At 41.8% G+C, this 23991-nt stretch overlaps 1 protein-coding gene across 2 annotated transcripts in view; it reads left to right on the top strand.

Moving 5' to 3' along the window:
• LOC137303999 (protein transport protein Sec24C-like) overlaps positions 1-23991 on the top strand; it is a 69115-nt gene that overhangs the window by 41619 nt on the left and 3505 nt on the right. For both annotated transcript variants that reach the window (XM_067972389.1, XM_067972388.1), the window contains 12 exons: positions 908-1023; positions 2077-2201; positions 3629-3820; positions 4529-4622; positions 5139-5255; positions 6321-6491; positions 10208-10304; positions 11284-11429; positions 13084-13222; positions 16130-16248; positions 21718-21897; positions 23104-23295. In XM_067972389.1, the coding sequence (XP_067828490.1) occupies positions 908-1023; positions 2077-2201; positions 3629-3820; positions 4529-4622; positions 5139-5255; positions 6321-6491; positions 10208-10304; positions 11284-11429; positions 13084-13222; positions 16130-16248; positions 21718-21897; positions 23104-23295 (1688 nt within the window). The remainder of the gene's footprint in view (positions 1-907; positions 1024-2076; positions 2202-3628; positions 3821-4528; positions 4623-5138; positions 5256-6320; positions 6492-10207; positions 10305-11283; positions 11430-13083; positions 13223-16129; positions 16249-21717; positions 21898-23103; positions 23296-23991) is intronic.

Genomic DNA, 23991 nt, shown 5'->3' with positions numbered 1-23991 from the left:
TCAACCTCCCATATAAAATACTGTTAGAGAACAGCGCAGTCAAGTTCACAAATCTCCATGCAACGCCATGTTGACTGTAACTACACCGAACAGGTCACGGGATGCACGTCAGAGTTTACATGATCTGCTTTTCTCTTCTCTCCTCCGCCACCCTACACTCTGCAGTAGAAGGAGTTGAGTGTGTCATCAGATACACCTCTATGGTTTTGGTACTTGAAAATGCATATTCTGGAAATATCTCACTTCAGTTTAAATGTAACGGAATAAACAGAAGAGTGTGAATCACTTTTTTAAGTTATTTTTCTAATGTATGGCTGACTTGCCCAAATTCCTTTCTGATCTTTCTGAATTCCCTATTGTGTATCCTTGCCATGGAGGGAGTGCAACGAAGATTTACCAGACTGATTCCTGAGATGGCAGGTCTGACGTATGAGGAGAGATTGGGTCGACTAGGCCTATATTCACTCGAGTTTAGAAGAATGAGAGGTGATCTCATCGAAACATATAAAATTCTAACCGGACTAGATGCAGGGAGGATGTTCATCATGGCTGGGGAGTCCAGAACCAGGGGTCACAGTCTCAGGGTACGGGGTATGCCATTTAGAACAGAGATGAGGAGAAATTTCTTCACTCAGAGGGTGATGAACCTGTGGAATTCTCTACCACAAAAGGCAGTGGAGGCCAAGTCATTAAATATATTCAAGAAGGAGATAGATATATTCCTTAATGCTGAAGGGATCAAGGGATATGGGGAAAAAGCAGGAACAGGGTACTGAGTTAGACGATCAGCCATGATCATTTTGAATGGCGGAGCAGGCCCGAAGGGCCGAATGGCCTACTCTTGCTCCCATTTTCTTTGTTTCTATCTGGTTTGGCTGTATTGTAACTCCTATTTCTCTTTCCCCAGTACTGCCTCACTATTTCCAACATTTGGATCACACTGGCAAGCGAGTGGACTATTATGATCGACCAGAACTGTCACTTGGTTCCTATGAATTTTTAGCAACTGTAGACTACTGCAAGGTATTTTATTGCAGTGATTATACTTATTAATCTTCATTCCTCAACCATGGTAGTTAAATTAAAAGTTTTAAATCTTCCCCATTGAAACTTAGAGACTCAACATTCTGCAAATCTTGTCCAAAGAGAAATTTGCAGGGCGATGGACAAAGAGCAGGGGAGTGGGACTAATTGGATAGCTGTTCCACAGGCATGATGGCCGAACAGCCTCCCTCTGGGCTGTCTGATTCTAAATTTTCTAGTTTAGATTAAACCCTGCGATTATTTCATCATATGTCTTTCACACTGTGGGTTTGAATAATTCATAATTGTTAACTAACCTGGGTAAACATACTTCTGTTTGTAAGTTGCTGGGTGTGTGCACAATTTAATGTCATCAGATAACAAACCAACCTAGAAATAAATACGGTTTGCTGCTAATGTTTAGTAAAGTTTCCAGTTGGTGATTTGCTTGCAGCTCGGTGCTGGAGCACAGGTACTTGGGAATTATTTTCATCTCGTTTAAATTACTAAGTCCGTTCCTGCAATACATAATTAGGTGAAAGGGTGTTTTAAAACCAGTGTTGCAGCATGGTGATTTATCAACATTTACCAGTGGTTTTCTGCTTGTGTGTACCAAATGTTGCCAAGCTTTTTTTCTGGGATCATGGGTCAGGGGGGTTAGGTAAGGGTGATGCTACCTATTGAGAGATTTCCTCCAACTTCGTCGAGATAAAAATCAAGGCAAACCAACAAAACCCCTTTTGTACGTACATAAACCGAGCATCAGCAGAAGTGTAATTGAGTGGTCTGCTCTGCTCTCCTGAAGTGGGTTTCTCGTTCCCTGTTTTTTTTCTCCTTGATTTTCCTGCTGAAGGCAGTGACTGATACTTGGGGCATTTCTCTAATTGTGGGAAACTCTCCAGTACCTCACCTAAGTGGCCATTCAGTGTGTGCCTGGACAGTAAGTGTTGCTAAGTTCATCTGTGGCCAAGGTTGATGCAGGGAGCTTTGTAGTAAAGTGCACAATGAATTGAGATCCTTCAACTGAAATTTCATAAAGGGTTTCTTTTACAGAACAACAAAGTTCCTAACCCACCTGCTTTCATCTTTATGATTGATGTGTCCTACAATGCACTGAAGAGTGGACTAGTTCATCTACTGTGTGAGGAGCTTAAAACTCTGTTGGATTACCTTCCAAGGTGAGAAAACATTTGCTATTACTGCATAAATGGTAATAACCAGGTCCATTGTCAATGGTTTCTCAACAATGTTGTTCTTATCACACATCAGCAGAAATAGGCCTAATTGAAACAAGTTGTCATCCACTCCAGTACTTAAAATGATTATACTTCAATTGCGTTCTAAAGGTAGTTGAATTTACTCTGAAAGTGCAACATTTTTCAGTTTATCTTCATAAATTTGAATGGATCTTCAATGTTGACTTCCCACGGTGCTCCTTTAAGACATTGACAACGTGACCTTCTTTCGTCGTGCATTTTGCACTTCTTTATATGAGGCTGCACCTTTCCTTTATTTTCTTCTGTTGGTGGCAGCTGCTTCCACCTCAAACGTTATCTGTCACCAGTTTGGATTTGCTTCACCATACAGAAGTTTTTGAAGCTTCTTGCTTTGTAACAAAGTTAACTTTTTTGCACTAAATCATTGATGCCAAATTGAGAACCAGTACCCCATGGCCGCCTTCAATTTATTCGGTACAACTGATCTTCCTTGACCATTAGCAAATCTCATTGACAATTTCAAAATCGTTTTCAAATGACATGCCTCACTTTTAAAAGTGTGAGACTTGCCTCGGGCACTTTGTGGCCAGACGGTTTGCTGGAATATAGAAGTTTGATTCTCGCGGACACCAATGTTGAGTTCCATATTAGCGTGAAAATGTACACCCCCCCCCCCCCCCCCGGTGTCTCTGTTCCTGCAACCCCTTCAAAATTGTACCATTTAGTTTATATCGCCTCTCTTGATTCTTCCTTCCAAAATGCATCACTTCACACTTCTCTGCATTAAATTCCATCTGCCATGTGTCCGCCCATTTCACCAGTCTGTCTGTCCTCCTGAAGTCCAATTCCATCCTCACTGTTTTCTACATTTCCGAGTTTTGTGTCATCTGCAAACTTTGAAATTCTGCCCTGCATACCCAAGTCCAGATCATCAATATATATCAAAAAGAGCAGTGATCCTAATGCTAATGCCTGGGGGGACAGCACTGTTTGTTTCTCAGATTGGAGGGAAGTAATGTTAACCGCTACTCCCTGCTTTCTGTCCCTTAGCCAATTTCGTATCCACGCAGCCACTGCCCCTTCATTCCCAATAGAATTGCAGCATTTTGTTTATTCAATGGATTAGCTGTGATACAATATCCATAACCACAATTATCAAAGAAATGTAGGTCATTCCTTCACACCCCGTGAGAAATTTCTAAACTGGAAACTCTGCTGCCACAATGTTTGTGACCCTGATCATAACTCATTTGCTTAAATTTGATGTGTAGTATTGATCCAGCATGGTGCACCTGATTTAAGGCACCTCATTTAGGACCAAATGTAATTTCAAGCGTCGTAGTTCTGCAAAGAAATCTCATTATATTTGTGAACTTTTTGTTTTCCAGAGAGGGCAACGCAGAAGAATCGTCGATAAGGGTTGGATTTGTAACTTACAACAAAGTTCTGCATTTTTACAACGTAAAGAGCTCATTGGCTCAGCCACAGATGATGGTGGTGTCTGACATCGCCGACATGTTTGTACCTTTGCTTGATGGATTTCTGGTCAATGTAAATGAGTCACGGGCTGTAATAAACAGGTAAGGACCCCATCCAGTGACAATCCTATAGCATCACGTCCCAGTTCCTACTTTCAAAATGATCGTTATCAGTGCGGTATTCTGGGGTGTAATGTTTGTACTCTGATGTTCAGCAGTTGTTCAGTGGTGGCTTTTTGGTGTGTAAAAGTCCACCTCACCCAGCCCATTCGTTGTGGCTTGTGGATAACAGTTGGAAACCTGAACTGCCACTTACTGTTCGAAAATCTGAAACGAGATACTAAAATATCGGTGCCACTGCTTGTGAGAGGTTCTATTGAGCCATGTGCTCTGAGACTTGGCCATTCTGTTGCTGTTCTGATGTTAAGACATGGACAGGTTTTTAGAGATCAAATTGGGCTGATTTCATAGCATTTTTTTCTGGTGCATTCCCACACATTGCCACATTTATTGAATTCAGTTTCACAACTTACCATGGTGGGATTTGAACTTGTGAACTCTGGTTGCTCGTCTAGGACCGTAACCATATTTTTCCTTACTGATGGGAATCTCATGTACTGTGAAACCAGTGCTTTTGAAAGTATAACATTTTAATTCTCCTGATTTGCATTTTGATCTGAATGTGATGTTTGATAAATCCTGGTGCAGCCAGTCGAATGTACATAGTGCAGTTCATTTAACAGAACTAGAGTCTTGATGTTCAACAAATGATTTAATAACAACCAAATAATTAATTCACTCTTTTCCCAGTTTGTTAGAACAGATTCCTGAGATGTTTGCTGATACCAGAGAGACTGAGACAGTCTTTGGACCGGTCATTCAGGCTGGTCTGGAGGCTCTTAAGGTAAGACTCCCTTTTATATACAGAGCTGCTTGGAATTTGTATTTTGTTTTAACAATGACCATTGAATATCCAGATCAGTGGGATTGGAGATGCTTCAACCCATTAAACCCTTAGTGCGCACCTTATGTTGAAATGGTATTTGTTTTTGCCCATTTACCTTTCACTGAGCCCTCCTTAGTTTATTAAAATATATAACATGTGCCATTCCCTTTCAGAGGGGGCAGATGTGAGAGATGTTCCCAGCTCTCCCAGTTAGTGCTGTTTAGCTGGACAATAGCGATTATGGCTCATTCACACTACGTTTAGTGTTAGTGCAAAGCAATTTGTTTTGGCTGCATTTAGTGACACCACTGTTTGCTGTAGTTTGTAGAGACTCATTTGTTCGCTGGGAGTCCTGCCGTAAGTCCCGCCCCATCTCCAACTCATTGGCTGACACAGTGCGACTCGTTGGCTGACAGTGATGTCAATAGACACTGTAACTATTTGCTTTCTTTGCTGATTGTTTTGTTCTTGTAGGCAGCAGAATGTGCTGGCAAACTGTTCATATTCCACTCAACCCTGCCTCTTGCTGAAGCACCTGGAAAGCTGAAGAATAGAGATGACAAGAAGCTCATTAATACAGACAAAGAAAAGGTAGGATAGTCAAGATGCCTTTTCAGTCACTTGCAATTCATTATTTACCAGGCTGTGGCATTTGAAAAATGTGAAGTGTGCAATTTTTTGGGTAACTTTTTTGCATATTTGTCCTTGGATTGTGGGTGATCCAGCAATGCCACATTTACTGCCCATCCCTAGCTGCCCTGAGGCCATTAAGAGTCAACCATGTAAGTGGGACTGGAGTCACTTGTAAGCCCAGACCAGGTAGGGGTGGCTGGTTCCCTTCCCTGAAGGATATCAATGAATCCCTTGGGTTTTTAACGACAATCTGTGGGAGAACCTTCACCACGTGGACTGCAGCGGTTCAAGAAGGCGGCTCACCACCACCTTCTTGAGGGCAATTAGGGATGGGCAATAAATGTTGGCCTCGCCAGCGACGCCCACATCCCGTGAACGAATGAATAAAAAATCTGGCAGCGTTCGTGGTTACTTTACCTGGTGCCAGACCACAAATCACCAGATTTAATTAATTTAATTTCCCAGCTTGCTATGGTGGGATTTTAAACTCCCCACCTCTGGATTGCTCACCTAGAACCATAACCACTAGGCGACTGCACCCCATCACAACTACGGTTTTCTACACAACCAGTTTTAAATCTGCAGGACGTGATCCTGCGTCTGTGTTGAGCCGCTGCAGAAAGTCAGCCGAGTGATGAGGGTAGGTGGGGAGAGGATAAGCTTCAAGGGACAATGGGTGAGGGGAAGGAGAAGAGGATGCCACCAAAAGAATGGGTGGGAGGGGAATGTGATTGAAGACCACAGGAGAAAGGGGCATTTAGAAGGAAAAGAGGAACTTGCAGGAATCATTCCTTCTGGGAAATGTGTTTTTTTCATTACTGTGGTTAGAAAATCGTGCCCTCTTCGCCAGTGTGGATGCTTCAACAGTCAAGTCAAATGAGGGCTGACTGGTAACACATGAACCTTGCAAAGTAATGTCCAGTTAAGAGGTGATCCATTGTAAATAAAGCAATGATATGGTGCTCACAGATGATGTAACAGGCTTGATATATATCTATTAATTGTAGACATTTGTTATTGCAGGCCTTATTCCAACCTCAGACTAGCTTTTACGGTAACTTGGCCAAGGAGTGTGTGGCACAGGGCTGCTGTGTGGATCTCTTCCTATTCCCCAATCAGTATGTTGATGTGGCTACTTTAGGATTGGTTACCTACCAGACTGGGGGTTCCATTTACAAGTACACCTATTTCCAGGTAATGTTTGTAATCTGTACTATTACCGTACCTATACAGGAATTTCACAGCTGTTCTTTGGGATAGTTAACTTGCTTCCACCTTTGCATGAGTATCATACTTCTCGACGATTCTTCCATAGCTGTTTTATCTAGGAAAAGTGCATCCTTCATGCAACGTGTAATGTCTCCCATCTCCCATTTATAGTTAATTCTCTTCAAGGGCAGTAGATTTTGAGCTGAAAGAATGGAACATTTTTGAGCTGTTACTTGGATTGAATTGCTAAAAGATTTTTTTTTGAATTGAATTTAGAAGTCGTTCTTTAATTTCTCTGTTTGGAGACTAAATCCTTCCATTGTGCGTCAGAAGTCCAAATTCCTTATGTGTACTGAGTGCAGGTCACTCCTCTCATATTGCTGGTCTCTGTGGATGGGATTAAGCAGCTGTGGGGAGCTTCCATTTCAAATAAAGTAAGATGATACTGCAAACTGTTCTAAAAACGTTTCACCCTGGGGGAGTTGGATATGGGTTCAAGCCCCCAATTCCCCAGTGAGCAGTTTCTGATGATCCCAGTAGTTATATCAGAGAGGTATGATGAGCAAAAGAGTAACCCCTTTCTCGAAAAAAGGGGGACTCTGCTGTGTTGCTCTTGCACATTGATTGCTGCCACACATTGTCTTGGAGCAAATTGTCTGCCCTCTTGGTGTGTGGAGGAGAGAAAAACTGTAGCCACAATCTTGATTAATGAGCTGCTCACAGGGGAGCAAGAAAACCTGGCTTAAGACTGGCAATCTCTGAGCAATGGGGTCGGGATCTGTCTGGCCAACCATACCATCTGCATGGCATGGATGGCAACCTTGGAGAAGTCTAGCTTGGTCCACCCCACCTTCCAACCAACGAGGGTTACCATTGGTACAAGAGGTAGAGGGTTTCTGGGGAAGAGGCAACACGGACTGCGATTTCTAAGAGAAGAGTTATGGGCGTTGAGTTTCAAAAGTTTGGGATTCTGATTGTCCCTTTTGGAAGACGGGGTATTCATTTTATCCAGCTTTCAAAGTATTACATCGAGGTGAGGTATTAAATTGGGAAGTACCTGTTCATGTACAAAAAAAAATACTGTTTTATGACCTTTGATATCTCCTTACTTAGCAAACAGCTTTTCATCAAGTTTATATAATTTTCCTTTCGGCCAAATATGTACATTTAAGGTCACTTATTAAACTTGGCTGGTCTGTATCCATAAATTGTTTGCTAAAAATAGTGGTTAGTGTTCAACAGACTTGTATTTTAAAGCCGCCCCTGATGCAGTGAAGGACTCAGTTTGTGTTTATGGCCCCATGACATAATTTCCTGATAATGTGAAATAAACCTGGTAGCTTAGGTAATTGGCCCATAATACTCTGTCTAGCGATACGTAGAGCTGCCAGGAAATATATTTAAAAAATTACTCATCACAAGGGCTGACTTTAGTTCATTGTGTTTTTATGGAATACAGTTTGCAACAACTGAAGTATAATTGTACAGTTATAAATTACAGATTTACTTAGAACTGGTTAGTGAAACTGCTTTGTTAATAAGCCTAGTTTTCATTGAACATTGCATCTTTTGAATGTTGCAATTAATGATTTAGCGTTCATTTTTTTAAAAAAAAGCAACTGAGTCCCAACAATAATATTGCTCTCAAAATATTACAGGAGCTGAGCATCCCATTAATTGGGAGGTTGAATGTTTGTATCTGGTTTAAGGAGACGTAAAATCACATCAAAATATTTGGATGAAACTTCTTTTGTCTCTGCAGCCCTCCTCCCAAAAATGCCATTTTTGATGAATAATCTCTCTCAATTAGTGTTCTGTGAGGGCAAAAAGGGGACATGAGATTGCTTTGGCAGATCAGGCAAAGGAGAATCCAAAGAGCTTCTACAAATACATAAAGGGCAAAAGAGTAACTAGGGAGAGAGTAGGGCCTCTTAAGGATCAACAAGGTGCGGAACCACAAGAGATGGGTGAGATCCAGAATGAATATTTCACATCCGTATTTACGGTTGAGAAAGGCATGGATGTTAGGGAACTTGGGGAAATAAATAGTGATGTCTTGAGGAGTGTACATATTACAGAGAGGGAGGTGCTGGAAGTCTTAACGCGCATCAAGGTAGATAAATTTCCGGGACCTGATGAAATGTATCCCAGGACGTTATGGGAGATTAGGGAGGAAATTGCGGGTCCCCTAGCAGAGATATTTGAATCATCGACAGCTACAGGTGAGGTGCCTGAAGATTGGAGGGTAGCAAATGTTGTGCCTTTGTTTAAGAAGGGCGGCAGGGAAAATCCTGGGAACTACAGACATCTGTAGTGGGTAAGTTGTTAGAGGGTATTCTGAGAGACAGAATCTACAGGCATTTGGAGAGGCAGGGACTGATTAGGAACAGTCAGCATGGTTTTGTGAGAGGAAAATCATGTCTCACGAATTTGATTGAGTTTTTTGAAGGGGTAACCAAGAAGATAGATGAGGGCTGTGCAGTAGACATGGTCTACATGGACTTTAGCAAAGCCTTTGACAAGGTACCGCATGGTAGGTTGTTACATAAGGTTAAATCTCACGGGATCCAAGGTGAGGTAGCCAATTGGATACAAAATTGGATTGACGACAGAAGACAGAGGGTGGTTATAGAGGGTTGTTTTTCAAACTGGAAGCCTGTGACCAGCGGTGTGCCTCAGGGATCGGTGCTGGGTCCGCTGTTATTTGTTATTTATATTAATGATTTGGATGAGAATTTAGGAGGCATGGTTAGTAAGTTTGCAGATGACACCAAGATTGGTGGCATTGTGGACAGTGAAGAAGGTTATCTCGGATTGCAACGGGATCTTGATAAATTGGGCCAGTGGGCCGATGAATGGCAGATGGAGTTTAATTTAGATAAATGTGAGGTGATGCATTTTGGTAGATCGAATCGGGCCAGGACCTACTCTGTTAATGGTAGGGCGTTGGGGAGAGTTATAGAACAAAGCGATCTAGGAGTACAGGTTCATAGCTCCTTGAAAGTGGAGTCACAGGTGGATAGGGTGGTGAAGAAGGCATTCAGCATGCTTGGTTTCATTGGTCAGAAGGGTGGTGAGTGTCTGGAACGAGCTGCCAGAGGCAGTAGTAGAGGCGGGTACAATTTTGTCTTTTAAAAAGCATTTGGACAGTTACATGGGTAAGATGGGTATTGAGGGATATGGGCCAAGTGCAGGCAATTGGGACTAGCTTAGTGTTATAAACTGGGCGACATGGACAGGTTGGGCCGAAGGGCCTGTTTCCATGTAGTAAACTAATATGATCCTCTGATTCTATGACTTGCATGAAATTATCTGCTTAGGTCGTATCTTAAGGGTTGAGGTTTTTTTTTTAAAAAAAAAGTCCCCGAAGCCTGAAGATGTATTATGGACATTGGTCTAGTTGGAAAATACACTACTTTGAGGATTTAACTGGAGGAGATTTGTCTGAAAGTATTTAATATAGTGATTATGTTCAGTGATCAATTTCTGATTCCTGTCCTCTTGAGAAAATATTCTTAACTTTTTCATTCCTTGAAGCTTTTAATTTTTACATGACCATTTTGGCGTTCTAAATAAGACAGTAGCAGTTCTGCAATTGTATGGGTTATTCCAAAAGAAGTCTTCGAATTTAGGAGCTTGCTCCTTTAAATTAGTATTTACTTTATTGTGCAGATTTTGAATTGCTTTTTGTTTCTTTTCAGGCACAAGCCGATGGGGAGCGCTTCCTAAATGATCTACACAGGGACGTTCGAAAAGTGATAGGATTTGATTCTGTGATGAGGGTGCGCACAAGCACAGGTATGTTGGTTTATGAACTGATGGTGTTTTTAACAATGTCATTGATATTTCAACAATAACTTTTGAAAACATCACGTGAGGAGTCTTATGATTTCGACAACGCTACAGGCCGAGGGAACAACCTTTGACCTTTGTACCTCTGTAAATGTTTCTTACGGGATACACCTCCCTCAATCACTGTCTTGGTTTCGAGTCCCGCACACATATAAGCAATGCTCAATCTTCGAATTATTTTGTTTCTCGGGTGCAATGCACTGTCATAATTTCTTAGGTGTAATTTAATTGCATTGATTATGAACAATCTTGTTTATAAGTGACTTTAAGTGGAGGTTGGATTATTTGAGGATGATTCAAAATAAACTTTGACCAACAAGCAGCTCATGGGAACCTTGTGATACCCAATATCGATGTAGCTTTCATCTGAAAGTGTTGTTGAAGCCAAACCAGTTTTCTCGCAACTTTTAAAAAAAAAATTTGCAAAGTTTGATTTGGATGTTAACATGCTTGAAATAAAGAACCTATTGGATAAATTTGCTGTTTTAATATCCAACTTTATTCGAAATGTACACATTGCTAAATGGTTATTTCCTCTTGTTGCAATTTTTGGTCACAGTTCTTATGTCAACATTTAACATTGTAGACGCCAATGTCATCAGTGAAAATGGGAATTCCCTATGTAAATAGGCCCTGGTGACTCTAATTGCAGGTTTTGGTCACAAAATGCAGTTTAGCTCCACTATACCCTGTATCACTATCCCTGATGCACCATGAGTGATGCCATGGGAGATTTACTAGTTTTTTTAAAAAAAAATATTGATGTGAAAGGATCAATTGTCTGCAGATATAACCTTGAAATTTTGTTATATTTGTGATCACAGAACCTTGTTATAAAAGGCCATGTGTTTGTAAATGATTCATGTCTGGAAAATTTGGCTTCGTCTTTGATTGTGATAATCTCAAAACCTTGCTTTTGTTCCAGGGATTAGAGCAACTGATTTCTTTGGCTCTGTCTATATGAGTAATACAACTGATGTAGAGCTGGCTGCGTTAGACTGTGATAAAACCATCACTGTGGAGTTCAAACACGACGATAAGTTGAATGAAGATAATGGTGCCCTGCTTCAGGTGAGAAAATGCCATAGGATTGTTGATGAGCAGAACCACTTAATTTGTAACAAGTTTCTAAACAATCTACAAATATTTTAGAAAAGTAAGGACATTTTTGAGATTAGTGTGTTGCCAATTTGTGTTCTTGCTCACACCGCTCACCGTTCCTTTGCCGGGGGCAGGCATCCTCAGCTGCTTCCAATTCTCTAGAGCAGCTACTTCAATATTCATCTCTCCTGACTGAGGAATTGTGACGCCTGAACCTTCCTCTGACGACATGGCTGGGGTTGGGTGTCCTACCCATCCATAGCATGCTGCTTTCGAGCACCAGCAAGCTGTCCTAAACTGGCCTTGTACTGGGGGGATACTCCATGTGCAGGAGTGTGTTAGCATCAGTCTGTCACAAATCTTAATTCTTTTCTAAAGGTGTTCGGCTTTTGCTCCCAAATTGGCATCTGTTTTACAAGTGAGGGATCACAAGATGGATACAGATGAGGAAGCCCATCTTAGCCTATTCATCCAGAGAGACACTACAGTCCTTCTGTTATTTTAAGACTTTCTTAAAATAATTCCTGGGTTTCACCTCCGTTGCTTTACCTGGAAGTCCATTCCTTGTGTTGATCACTTTTTGTGTCAAGAAATTCTGGCAACAATGTTAAATTTGCCCTTTGTTTGAATCTGTGCTCTTAGTCTTGTCATTGTTTAGTCATGATCCAGATCGGGCTTCTCTACGCTATTTACAAACTTATTTCTAAGATTGCCTCTTAATCAGCTACTTTCAAGGCTGAAAAGCCCAAGTTTCTTCAATCTTCCCTCATAACTCCTTTCTCTGGAATTAGGCTCATGGCTCTTTGAACTGCCTCCTGGCCTTGAATGTCTCCCCTGTGTCTTGGTAACCAGACCGAGACACAGCACTCAAGCTGCACTGTGACCAGAACACTCCACAGTTTGAGCATGACTTCCTTTTGACTTGTACTCCATATCTATCCAGTTCAGCATTCTGTAGGCTTTATTGATTGCTTTGAGCAGTGATTGGATATGTTGAAAGTCAAGTCTACTTGAATTCTTAGTTTGAAGAGGATGAAGTTGAATCTGGTCTGTTTGTGGAGTGTGGCTGTGGGCTGCAGCAAGTGGCATCACAGTAACAGAATACAGTGACAAGTAATTCACTTCTTGAACTTTAAGTGTGTCGATCCACCTAAACATTCCGACGGGTTAATAGACATGGCCATAACTTTTAGATCTACTGAATCATACAGGACGGAAGGAGGCCATTCAGTCCATCGTGCCTGTGCCAGCTCTTTGAAAGAGCTATCCAATTAATCCCATGCCCCTGCTCTTCCCCATAGCCCTGCAATTTTTTTTTGCTTTTCCAGTATTTCCAATTCCCTTTTGAAAGTTACTATTGAATCTGCTTCCACCACCCTTTGAGGCAGTGCGTTCATTTGTATTCAATACTTGTGTTTCTGGTGGAATTGTTAAGAGTTGGCAATACGGAAACATTGTTTACCGTTTGTATTAAAAGAAATTCTGTGCACAGTTCATTGATGTACTCTTCAGTTGAATTCTCGTTCAGGATTTGCTAAAGTAAATTTGAATGTCTATTTTTGTGCTGCATCGTATCTATGCATCTGATAAATGAGTGTTTTTCCTTTCTTTCCCCTCCCCACAGTGTGCTTTGCTCTATACCAGTTGTAGTGGACAGAGGAGGCTACGTGTACACAACCTATCCCTTAATTGTTGTACTCAGCTTGCTGACCTGTACAGAAATTGTGAGACTGACACACTTATCAACTACTTTGTCAAACTGGGTGAGTATCTGCCGGGATTCTGCCTCACGTCTGTTGCTGAAATTGACTTTATACAGAGGGCAGCGAACTCGGCTCCGTGTCACTGCACTGAGCTTATTGAATCTCTCTCAACATGACAGTCTTGAGAAATAATGCTGCGTGAGTTAGCTGATCTCAGTGGGCTGGCGTTCAGAGTACTACAGTTAGTATCCCTGTCTCTGGGTGGTGGAGGTCAGTCATTCAGTCGGGATTCCTGCCTCTGATCGCTATCCAAGGATGTTTCTCGGGAAGTGTGGATGTATAGACCTCATGTGAGGCTTGGATCAGATGTGGCCGTGATGTCCTGCAGTTTTAACAGCATGCCGAGACTGACTGTCTGTCTAGTGTCACAGATGAATAATGGCTACATTGAAGAAGTTTCTAGAGGACATGGTGTCATAGAATTGGCTTCCAGTTGATCCCTTCAGGAGGGGAGGGGAGAAAATTAGCACAGACAGGATGAGGAAAATAATACTGCAATTAACTATAGAAAGCATTCAACAAAATCCAAGGCAGGAATCTAGTCTCTGGTTTCAGATAATTGGTTGGCTACTCGAGGTTTATAATCGCATGTGAAACCTTACTACCCCCAAACTCAATTCCTTTTGTAGTTTTATAATGCACCCTGTGAGTATCCAGAAAAATGCTGAAGGTTTGTGTAACGTGGGGGGAAGAGAGGGATATTGATGCTTTTCAATCTTGTTCTCCAGCCATTATTTAGATGCTTGCCATTTGACAGGTTGGTTTCAAATTACTGCCTTTAATACAAGCTCATGTTTCCTTGAACAAAACAAGTATCAAGTGCAGTTGTTCTATGTACAGGTGTCTAAGACCCATGCAGAAAGTCAGCGACGACTGTTGATGCTTCAGTGAGAGCCAATAAACACTGCATGTTCATGTCAAAGCCAGCACTCTGGTATCTGTTGCATGTTGCTACCCTGTTTAATACCTTGAATGCATTTAACCACACATTAATTTTGGATTTAAAACTGCACATTACAATAGGAAACAGTTGGAACATTTGTTTAAGGTAGTTTACAACTGCTTAAAAACTTCTTACAGGATGAATTTTTTTGAATAAATTATTTTATCCTATTAATATGCAATGCATCAACACTTTTAAAAATCATTGAAGGATTTAAGCAATGGGTGAAGCTTCCTGTTTCCTAAAGTTGTGTAAAAGTTATCTGCTAGACAGTTTGTTTCTTCAAAAACAACCCCCTCTAAACCTTGTAATTCTATGCTAATTAACGATTAGTGGGTAACATTAAAATAGATTATTCCCATGAATGAGAACAGCCACCAGGTCACAAGTGAATTATTGAGCTCTTCAGTGGAATAAGGTTGGTATTTCAGTTAGAATGAGCATTTTATTTTCTAATTAGGTTTCAATTAAGGCGACTCTGAGCATACAGGATGCTTTTATTTCTCCTGAGTATGTCTACTATTTTGAAAATCCCAACAACGTATTCAGGTAAAAGCCTGTTGTACTCTGCAGTTATATCATAGAATCATACGGCGCAGAAGGAAGCCATTTGTCCAGTCTCGCCTGTGCCGGCTCTTTGAAAGAGCTATCCAATTAGTCCCACTCCCCTTCTCTATCCCCAGAGCCCTGCAAATTTTACTTTTCAAGTATGTATCCAATTCCCTTTTGAAAGTTGTTCTATCTGCTTCCCCCACCCTTTCAGGTGGTGCATTTGAGATCATAACAACTCGCTGAGTTTTAAAAAAAATTCTCCTCATGTTCCTGCCCTGGCTTTTTTGCCAATTATTTTAAGTCTGTATCCTCTGGTTACTGACCCTCCTGCCAGTGGAAACAGTTTCTCCCTATCTACTCTATCAAAACCCCTGATCATTTTGAACACCTCCCGCATGTTTTATACAACAGTGTCCACAGAGATACTGAATGTTTATCTCCATGCCTGCACTTTGGAACAGGGCTAAATTTATTTACCTTTTCAGTTGAAGGAGTGTTCAGTGATAGTGCAAGTATTAATTAACATTTTCACGCAAACTGTAATTTATGGGGTCCCAAGAATGCAAGCATGGACTGTTCAGGATGGTACCCAGAGAGCTGTGGAGGTTTTTGGGTGTGGGTGGCACCAGCACGGCTACATTGATTATCCATCCCTCAGTGCCGGGGAGGGTGGTGGGTCACGTTCCAGGGATAGTACAACCGGGAGCCTTGCCTGGCTACTTGAGGGCATTAAGGGTCCATTATAGTGTGGGTTTAGAGGCAAGATTGGGTTGTGATGGCAGATTCCTTTCCCTGAAAGATATTCATGAACCATACTCCTATTCTTGTTTTTACGACAATCTGGCACCAACCCAGAAATTACCAGATTTGTTGAATCAATTTCACAGGTTGCTGTGGTTTTCTAACTCCTGATCTGTGGGTTGCTGGTCCAGAAAAAAAAAAGCGCACTACCATTTGGGTTGCCAACTCTGCATAGATGTATTCCTGGAGGTTTCATCGCATGATCTCCGCCTCCAACCGCTCTGCCCGGTCAAACAGTCTTTTTCCCTATCTCTGTTATTATAACTAATAAATGAAAGTGTGCAAAGAAAATGGGAAAAAAAACACAATTTTTTAAAAATGATTTTTCTCCCAGGTTTGCTCACAGCAATGACCAGGAGATTAATCTTTAATTCCTGGAGACTCCAGGATAATCCTGGAGGGTTGGCATCCCTAACTACCATTTGGAAATAAACCGCCATTGTGTCCTGGTGGGAGTCTTCGCGGTTTTTAATTCCATTCCAGCGGATGAAAGACTGGTTTCAGTGTTACGTGATTTGTCTGCAGAATGAGTGTTAAGTTTTTAAGCCAACCACTCCACATCTGACATCCAGTTGGTTTAACACTAGAAAACCATTTTCTCATGTTTGCAGCATATCGTGGTGTACTTAGCAACCCCACAAAGACCGTACGAGACACCTTAATCAACCAGTCTGCTCAGATTCTCGCCTGCTACCGCAAGAATTGTGCAAGTCCGTCATCGGCTGGACAGGTAGGACAGTGGTCCTGTTTGCAAATCTTTGTTTTTAGGCCAGCACATCAAATGATATGTTTGATCAAATTTGAACACAAACTGGTCCCTTTGAAAGACACCTCTACTGTAGGGATGGAAGGAATTGCTAATCAGTGGCATTAGGGAATTTTTGATCCTGAATTGACAACCATGAGCAAAACTGACCTCTATCCCTGTTCCCATTGCATGTGCTCTCTGATCATGAACCGTACACATCACAGGCTGTGGAACACCAACAACTGGTTTCGACAGGTCTAAAATTGGGGAATATAAAAATGATGTTGGAGGAAGAGTGCTGTGAATTTATCTTAACGTTTAAATACAGCTGGTACTGGGGATTCGAAATATCGCAGAAGCTAAATGTGAAGTAGTCGAATTAAAATACAGCTAATGTCCTAAAACCCTTGGATGACCAAGAGTAATTATCCTCTTTGCACTTTAGTCATCAATAACTTATTCAAGCTGTATCATTGGGTGAATGAAATGTAGTTCACCATTACATACTTGGATTTTTAGAGTTTTTGACACGTTTGTTGCAGAGTACCATATTGAAACCTGGAAAAGCAAGACTCTTCAAATTGCCACTGCCAGAATCTAAGTTGATTAGGTTGAAACATGTAGGCACAAAATGGTTTAATTATAGTAAAAATAATGTTTCTGTAACTAAGTATCAAAGTTGGTTTGCCTTGCACATCACCATAAACTTTAGAGAGCAGTACTGTTCAGGAGTGTGTTGGAATACTCTCCACTTGCCTGGATGAGTGCAGCTCCAACAACACTCAAGAAGCTCGACACCATCCAGGTCAAAGCAGCCTGCTTGATTGGCACCCCATCCACCACCCTAAACATTCACTCCCTTCACCACCGGCGCACTGTGGCTGCAGTGTGTACCATCCACAGGATGCACTGCAGCAACTCGCCAAGGCTTCTTCGACAGCACCTCCCAAACCCGCGACCTCTACCATCTCGAAGGACAAGAGCAGCAGGCATATGGGAACACCACCACCTGCACGTTCCCCTCCAAGTCACATATCATGACTTGGAAATATATCGCCGTTCCTTCATCGTCGCTGGGTCAAAATCCTGGAACTCCCTTCCTAACAGCACTGTGGGAGAACCTTCACCACACGGACTGCAGCGGTTCAAGAAGGAGGCTCACCACCACCTTCTCGAGGGCAATTAGGGATGGGCAATAAATGCCGGCCTCGCCAGCGACGCCCACATCCCATGAACGAATTTTTAAAAAAGTACGCAGCTTTAAAATAAGAAAGGAATGTAAAGTCTTGCTAGCAGGGAGTCTGGTGGTGAGGATTGAGGGAATTTCCAGCTAGCATGGAAGTTTGAATTGATTTATTTGAACACAGAGTGCTGTAGTTGGAGCCTTGCTCTGTCTGCACTTTGTGATAATGCCCAAGACTGATCAATTTCAATATTCCACTGTGGGACACATTGTAAAAATTTCTACTATTGTAAAACCATTGAGTGTGTTTGTAATTAAGCCTAGATATATTCAGTGACTGGCACAGAGAGTTTGAACTTTTGGCTTATTTTTAGACTCAAATGAGCTCCAACACTTAAGCTTCACCCAGTTCCCTCCACCTATAATGTATAAGTGGAATATAGGGAGTGCAATATTAAATGGCTGAATCGAGTAGCAGTAATGTAGACTACGCAAGTGACCAGCTTCTGGGGAAATTTTGCATCACCTTGAATAATAAATAATTCACAAAATTGAAAAGTTACCTTTTTGGATAGGTGACCATTCTATAAAGTGACTGTAAGTCCAAGTTTCACCGTAAAGTTTAAGCAAGAGGCGGGTGAAAAATTGACTTTTTAAAACAGAAATGGAGGGTAGCCATAAAGTGGAAGTTTCAATGCGGTGATGAGTGTGGAGCCCAGGGCCTTGAGCAACGGTCTTGCAAAAAAAAATCTTTCCAGTTTTACAGATGCCACCAAGGTAGGAAGCAAGGTAAGTAGTGAAAAACATTGCAACCACGGTGATCGTTTCAGTCCAGGGGTGTCCCACCTGAGGCCTCATGAGTTTCCCCCAAACCCTGGCAATCCGACCCTTGAAACCCAGGCAACTCAGCCCAGTTTGTATTTATTCTTCGTGGCTGTTCTGTCCTGTTTGAAATTATAGTTCTATTTTTAGTACTGTTATCTCCTTGGTGGTTAAATCCTTAATCAGTCATTTGAAATAAATGCAACCATTGATTTCAAACCTTGTATCTGTGTCCTCAAGACACTCATGTTACACACCTATATGAAGACAAGAACATTTGAACACCCCTATATTAGTTATCGGGACCAATAGGTGGCAGATGTAGGAAAATGTGAAGTGTAAAGAAACTGGTATGAGAGCAACGAACCAAAAGAAGGAGTGTGTGTTAAATGGGACAGTGCTTGGTTACAGTAAGGGAAGGTAAATAAGCTATTGGGTTGCATCACATTACATACTGTGGAAGTCAGTAGCTGTGTACTACCCCTGTGCCATTTACATTACTAGGCTTTCTCAAACCCACTGGGCATCCATTTGGCTACTAACCTGCTGTCTGTCAGGTCAAACCTTTATATGGCAATTTCTTAATTAAAACACTGACCTGGGAATACTGGATGCTGACATTGGCTACATGAAATTCAGGGAGCAGAAGGGAAACGGCAGCATTCCGTTCTTAACACTGAAGATGTCCACTGAGAATTAAAACATTCCTAAAGTAAATTGAAATGCACCATCTCTTGAAGATTATTTTAACTTTAATTATCCAAGCTTTTTTTTGCACTTTCTCCATTTTGCTGCAGTTTCTTTGAAGAAATAATCAAAAATTAAGTATTTTGGTTAATTGCTGTTTAGCCATGACTCTCGCTTCCGAGTCAGAAGGATTCAAGCCCTCACTCCAGAGACTTGAGCACAAAATCGAGGCTGAGGGAATGTTGCACTGTCGGAAGTTCTGTCTTTTGGATGAGCTGTTAAACCGCGGCCCTGTCTGCCCTCCCAAGTGATTATAAAAGATCCCATGGCACTTTTTGAAGAAAAGCAGGGGAGTTCTCCTTGGGGTCCTCATCGATATTCATCCCTCAAACAACATCACTAAAACAGATTATCTGGTGGTTTATCTGATTGCTGTTTATGGGAGCTTGCTGTGTGCAAATTGGCTGCTGTGTTTCCTTACAACAGTGACTACACTTCAAAACTACTTGATTGGCAGTGAAGCACTTTGGGATGTTCCGAGGTCATAAACACTTAAAAAATATGCAAGTTCTTTCTTAAGTTCTTTGTTCATTCCATGATAACTAGTTAATACAGCTAAAGTGAAAAATTTGTAGCAGCTGAAAATTGTTTTGAAATTAGAAAGCTGCCCAGTTACCAAATTTATTGCCCTATGTTTAGAGGTTGATGGAACCAAAAAGTGTTTACAGCATTGTCATTGCAATTTTTGTTGTGACCATCGGTGGTTTTGAAATGATGTTTCTGGTGCTTGTGACATTAGGTGTGCTTCAGTTGACATCCATTAAATATTTGTTTATTCTGCTTGTAAAATAACAGAACCTTGCATATGATTTAGTAATTGAGACTAAATGTAATATGAAGTGACTTGCCTTCATATTTAACATGTCTATTCTTGGGATCACAGATGAGAGGGACCAGATTAAGTTTCATGAGATTGAAATGCAATAGACACTGACACCTAGGAGAAGTAGTTGAAATTTGCTGATGAACATCACCACTCATTTATACTCAAACCAGCACCAATATCCAGTCACTTTTGTATTATATTAAAATTCACTTCTTCAGCTCCCTCAATAGGTTAGTGGATAAAGGCACCATTTGGTGTAGCACTAAGCCTTCGACGTCATAAGGTTGTGGTTGAATTGCTGCTCTGTGCCAAGTTACTTGAGGTGCTACAATTGGGTCTCCGTCCCCTGGGCAAGGTTGGGGGTGGGTGGAGGAAAATCAGCCAGTGTTCCTGCAACTGATGAAATCCAACGCTTCCTGCTGTTCAGTGATCAGGTGAAGAGAGGATTGGGCTCAGTTGTGCTGCCTTCCATGGTGGAAGAACTCAAAGGACTGGTGCCACCTTTGGGAACCATACCCCAACGGGAGTTAACACCAAGAAGGAGGGAAATCAGAGGGGATGGCGAATCACACTGACTGCAGTGGTTCGAGAAGGTGGCCCACCACCACCATCTCAGGGCAGCTAGAGATGGACAATACGCCAGTCTTGCCCATGTCCCGAGAATGAATTAAAAAGTCGCACCCGATCCTGACTTGGATGTATATCACCATTCCTTCATCGGCACTGGGTCAGTATCCTGGAATTCCCTGCCTATCACCATGTGGGAATGGCATCAGCACATGGACTGCAGCTGTTCAAGAAGGCGGCCCCCACCAGCTTCTCAGGCTATCTAGAGATGGGCTATAAATGCCAGCCTTGCTAGCATCACCCACACCCTGACGGCACTTTTTTTAAAGTTCTCTTTAGTTTTGTACTGTAGAAATGACGCAAGCCTTGTTCCTTCTAAGCAGTCTGACATCTCAAGCTACTTGAAATCACTAAATCCAACCTGGTGGAGATGCTAACAGATTATAAGTTTCCATTCCACAATGTTAGTGACCGATTTTAGGAATTTGATGACACAACTTAACGTCCCCTGTTTTTGGAACTAGTTCCATGACACAAGGTGTCTGAGTGTGAAAGCTTTTGGTGTGCAACGTTTTTAATGAAACTCTGCTGATCATAGAATCACGGCCTAACAGTGTTGCACTGGTGCTTTTCTCCACAAGTGCTACTTGGTCTAATCTCACTTCTTGTTCCTTTTTAATATTCTTTTTCAACCAACTATCTGATTCTCAAAGAATTTATGGATTTTGTTTCAGCAATGATTTGTGGCAGAGAATTTCCCCATTCCAAACACCCTCTGGCAGTCACATAGCTGTTTGTGGGACCTTGCTTTGTGCAATTTGGCTGCCGCGTTTCCTACATTGCAACAGTGACGACACTTCAAAAATACTTCATTGGCTGTAAAGCGCGTTGGGCGTCCTGAGGTTGTGAAGGGTGTTATAGAAATGCCTGTCTTTCAGAGATTAAAGAGCTTGAAATGAAGAGCTTGCATTTACATAATGCCTCGGGACGTCGCAAATCACTTCACGTCCAATGAAGTAATTTTTGAAGTGTGGTCACTCTTGTATTTTTTTTTCTGATTATGGTAAATTTGCATCATCTCACTGACCAGTGGAAACAATTTCACTATTTACCTGATCAGAAATAACCATTTGGAACCGTAAAATCTCGGATCAAATCCCCTCTTTACATTTTCAGCTGTAGCGAGAAAAGCCCTGACTTCTCGACACTCTTTATATAACTGTGACCTGCTCGTCCCTGGTCACAACCTAGTGACTCCACACCGAGCCGTGCCCATTGTTGTTCACTTGCTGCATCTTCCTCCTAGCTGATTCTGCCCGAGTGCATGAAGCTGCTGCCTGTGTACCTGAACTGCGTGCTGAAGAGTGATGTTCTCCAACCTGGAGCTGAGGTCTCCACTGACGATCGGGCTTATATCCGTCAGCTCGTCGCATCCATGGATGTAGCAGAAACCAACGTGTTCTTCTACCCTAGGCTTTTACCCGTGGTAAGTAAACGACGAATGTGCTGTTAATCTAGAAACCGCAAAAAGCACAAATTTAAATTTAGACGATCATCTCTCGGTACTTGCCATCAAAAAGTGGTAATACCTCTGTCCGTGTGTGTCAAACAAGCATTCCAGGCGGGTTTTATCCGCATTTCCTGTAACTCAATTAGGATCTTGGACCAGTTTTAGTTTTGGAGGGAGTTTTAAAACTGAGAAATGTTGCTCTGGAATCAATGATGGGACGTGATTGAAAATGACCAGCAAAATTGGGCTGTCCTGATTTATACTGGGATAGTTGAGAGGTGTGGGTCTGCTCCAAGTCAGCTCTCGCATACAGTATTTGTGTTCAGTTCTTGAGTTCAGATTTAGAGGTGTTGCAAAGTGATAGCCTGGTCTAACTTGTCCTCTGCTTGATCCTGAAAGCACATAAAAGCAGAAAACACAGGTCAAGATCTTTGGGTCCTTTCTGATGGAGGGTACATACCCAAAATGGCTTTTCTCTTTACAGATGCTGATTGCCCTGCTCTGTGTTTCCAGCATTTTCTGTTTTTCCTTTTTAGTTTGAGAGCAAGTGGCCCCGTATAGTAGTAAGAGTTCTGATTAGGGCCGCATGAGTATTTTTAATATGTGCACACAGCAATTTTTGTAGTCCCACTCCAAAGACTTGAGCACAAAATCCAGGCTGGCACTCCAGTGCAGTATTGAGGGAGCCTTGCACTGTCGGAGGTGCCGTCTTTCGCATGAGATGTTAAACCGAGGCCCTGTCTACCCCCTCAGGTGGATGTAAATGATCCCATGGCACTATTCGAAGAAGAGTAAGGGAGTTTTCCCCAGTATCCTGCCCAATATTTATCTCTCCATGAACATCACTGACAAAAAGAGAGATTATCTGGTCATTATCACATTGCTGTTTGTGGGATCTTGCTGTGCGCAAATTGGCTGCCGCGTTTCCTTCATTGCAACAGTGACTACACTTCAAAAAGAACTTCATTGGCTGCAAAGCGTTTTGGGATTTAGCGCGATGGTGAAAAGCGCTATAGAAATGCAAGTCTTTCGTTCTTTGTGTCTACTTGGCGGAGACAAACTGTCACCAACATCAAGCTGTTTAAAAATTTATTTTCCTTCTGTTGTTAAATCAATGTTCCGACAATCTTTGTTTTAGATAAAAGACTTCATTGTGACCAGAACACTTTTTTCTCTCATTAGCACAAAATGGATGTGGATAGTGATGATTTTCCAGTGGCCATTCGTTGCTCAGAGGAGCGATTATCGAAGGGTGGAATCTATCTGTTGGAGAATGGATTGAATCTCTTCATTTGGGTGGGAATGAACACGCAGCATGACCTGATCCAGAGCATCTTTAACGTGCAATCATTTGGGCAGATAGACTCCGCACTGGTGAGTTTCAGATGAGAATGAATCGTGCAATCACTCACGTTTTGCCTGTGGTAAGTTATGATTCTTGCCAAAGGCTTTAAATCAGAAATAACCAAATGTAGCAGGTGTGCTTCTGCACATAATGTGACTGAGATGTGCAGCTCTGAATTGTCCTTAATCCGATCATTCTCCATGAAGTTTGAAGCGTTGACATAAACATAAGAACATAAGAAATAGGAGCAGGAGTAGGCCATATGGCCCCTCGAGCCTGCTCCGCCATTCAATAAGATCATGGCTGATCTTTGACCTCAACTCCACTTTCCGATCCCCATATCCCTTGATTCCCTTAGAGCACTTGTTGTAAATTTCTTTATTGTAAATTTTTGTTTACAATCATGAAATATAGATTGGTTTTGCTATAGAACAGATTCCTGTTTAAAGACTGTCTAATATTTCAAGGCCCCTCCAGTATACTACAAGCTTTACACCTATAACTAAGTCTGCCATTAGCAGATCCGTAGCCCTAAATTTGACCTTGCCAAGAGTTGGCAGAAGGCAGACAGGTTAAGTATGTTTTGTACTTCTACAGCTGCTTATAACCATGCAGTTGTGTTTAAGGTGGCATTTGCACAACTGTAGTGTTGCAGTGAAGCAGCTTCACTTTGCACCAAAGCTCAACAAATTGTGGTGTTGTCCCAATGTCGTGGTCCTACCTGT

This window comes from Heptranchias perlo, chromosome 36, assembly GCF_035084215.1.
Source record: "Heptranchias perlo isolate sHepPer1 chromosome 36, sHepPer1.hap1, whole genome shotgun sequence".
Taxonomy (NCBI): domain Eukaryota; kingdom Metazoa; phylum Chordata; class Chondrichthyes; order Hexanchiformes; family Hexanchidae; genus Heptranchias; species Heptranchias perlo.
Note: the sequence above shows the minus strand (reverse complement) of the source record. Positions and strands in the feature narration are given on the sequence as shown.